The sequence below is a fragment of the Dichomitus squalens genome, assembly GCF_000275845.1.
Source record: "Dichomitus squalens LYAD-421 SS1 unplaced genomic scaffold DICSQscaffold_437, whole genome shotgun sequence".
Classification (NCBI taxonomy): domain Eukaryota; kingdom Fungi; phylum Basidiomycota; class Agaricomycetes; order Polyporales; family Polyporaceae; genus Dichomitus; species Dichomitus squalens.
The window spans coordinates 1-2,247 of record NW_006767319.1 but is presented as its reverse complement, the minus strand read 5'-3'; the positions used below and the strand labels follow the sequence as shown (position 1 = coordinate 2,247).

The 2,247-nt window shown below is 53.2% G+C and overlaps 1 protein-coding gene across 1 annotated transcript; it reads right to left on the bottom strand.

Moving 5' to 3' along the window:
• Window positions 1–1,143: 1,143 nt before the first annotated feature.
• Window positions 1,144–1,851, bottom strand: DICSQDRAFT_74684 (uncharacterized protein; the record flags this gene model as incomplete). Its single annotated transcript, XM_007371894.1, has 1 exon — window positions 1,144–1,851. The coding sequence occupies one exon, from the start codon at window positions 1,849–1,851 to the stop codon at window positions 1,144–1,146; it is 708 nt and encodes a 235-aa protein (XP_007371956.1).
• Window positions 1,852–2,247: the final 396 nt, after the last annotated feature.

Below are 2,247 nucleotides of genomic sequence, written 5' to 3'. Positions count from 1 at the left end.
CTGCTTTCGCTGCCGTGAGGTGGGCCACATTGCCCAGAAGTGCCCCCTCCGAGGAAATGATCCAAGGCAAGGCGCACCTAAGCCTCCCCTTCAGAAGATTCGCTCTCTGAACGCACAGGAGGAGAAGCCCAGCCCCTCAACTGAACGACCCATCGACCGCATCCGCGCCGTCTTTCAAGGGCTCTCTGCAGAAGAGAAGCAGGAGGTGGTTACCCTAGCGGAAAGGGAGGGTTTTTGAAGCGGTCGCCTACCTCGACGTTAGGACGACCGCCGGTCACGGTATCACCAGTAATTGTAGCAGACGTATCCAAGCAATCCATGCATATACCTGTCTCTCTTACCTGTGAGAACCGAACCGTCGAAACCCATGCCCTTATCGACTCTGGAGCAGGAGGACTCTTTATCGACAAGTCCTTTGCTACCAAGACACAGCTCCCTCTGACACCGTTACCTGCGCCCATCCCTGTCTACAACGTAGATGGAACACCCAACGCCGAAGGATCTATCACCCACGCTGTGCACACGACCCTGAATGCTGCTGGAGTAGACCATGACTCCAAGCTGCTGTCAACGGCCCTCGGCAATAAAACCGTCATTCTGGGCTTACCCTGGTTGCAACAGCAGAAAGCCGTCATTGACTGGGCACACAACACGGTAGAGATCACAGCAACAGACCCAGAACCATCAGTCGAGAACCTATCCCTCGATGACGATGAAGTCCTCTTGGCCTACATCAAGGGCGAACCCGTAATGGGGATCTTTCAGGACACCCTCGAATCACCCCCCACCACGGAGCACCGACACACCGTCTCCCATAATCTGGCACCCCTCTCTCTCAACCGTGTCTCGCACTGGAAATCCCCGCAAGGAAGGACCTTCTACTCTCATGGAGGAGCTGCGTGGATCAGAGCCAAGATCAACCCATCGCAGGAATTGGCACACAAGTTGGCAACCCCGGACAAGGTACGGGACCTGGATGATATGATTCCAGCATACCTGCACGACTTCAGAGAAACCTTTGAGAAAAAGGCAGCAGAGCGTTTCCCTGAATCCCGTCCTTACGACCACCCAATTGACCTCAAACCAGACTTCGTTCCAAGGAACTGCAAGGTCTACCCCCTGTCCCCAAAAGAGGAAGCAGCACTAGACGAGTTCATTGAAGAAAACCTTTGAGAGGGATACATCCGCAACTCCACATCCCCCATGGTGTCCCCATTCTTCTTCGTCGGAAAGAAGGATGGCTCTCTGCGACCCTGCCAGGACTATCGTTATCTGAATGAAGGAACCGTGAAGAACATCTACCCGATCCCCCTCGTGCAGACCCTGATCGACAAGCTGCAGGGAGCTACCATTTTCTCTAAGATGGACTTGCGCTCTGGCTACAACAACGTTAGGATCCGGGACGGAGACCAATGGAAGGCAGCCTTCAAGTGCAAGAAGGGACTCTTCGAACCCACAGTAATGTTCTTTGGGCTTTGTAACTTGCCCGCCACCTTTCAGGCCATGATGGACGATCTTTTCAAGGACATGATTGACGAAGGATGGATTGTCATCTATATGGACGACATTCTGATCTTCTCCAAGGATGCAGCCACTCACGCGGAACGTACTCGGTGAGTCCACCAACGTCTTAAGGAGAACGACCTCTTCCTGAAACCTGAGAAGTGCGTCTTTGACGTTTCGGAGGTCGAATTTCTGGGCCTCATCATCCGACCCAACGTCGTCGCTATGGACCCTACTAAGCTCGAAGGCATCACTCACTGGCCAGCGCTGCCTGACCACCGTGAAGGGAGTCCAGTGTTGGAGTCGGTGCTGTAGCGGCGTCGATTTTAATCGCACCAAGTCCCGCATCGCGCCATACATAGTTCGCGCTGTCCGCTATCTACGGTAATTTTCGTATAGTCACAACTCTCGTTTCCATACAGATACTACATTTCTTTCACTAGTAGTCTCCATTTCTGTAGATCTGACTGCACTCTAGAATAGTGTCTACCTTACGCACTTCTGGTCCGTTTGGCGCCATTCCAGCGCCACTTAGTGTATGGTCGTGTTAGCTAGTTCCCACGCGCTCTGTGCGCCATCATCTGCGCCTGAGTCGAGACTGTGGTCCTTAAGACTTACAGAGCTCGACTTAGGTGTGTAGCACAGTTTCCTTGCAATGAAAAGACTTACAGAGCTCGACTTAGGCCATTGTGATCGCTCTGAGGCCCACTGCGGCTAACAGGTTATGAGCCCTGCGCTCTAGCT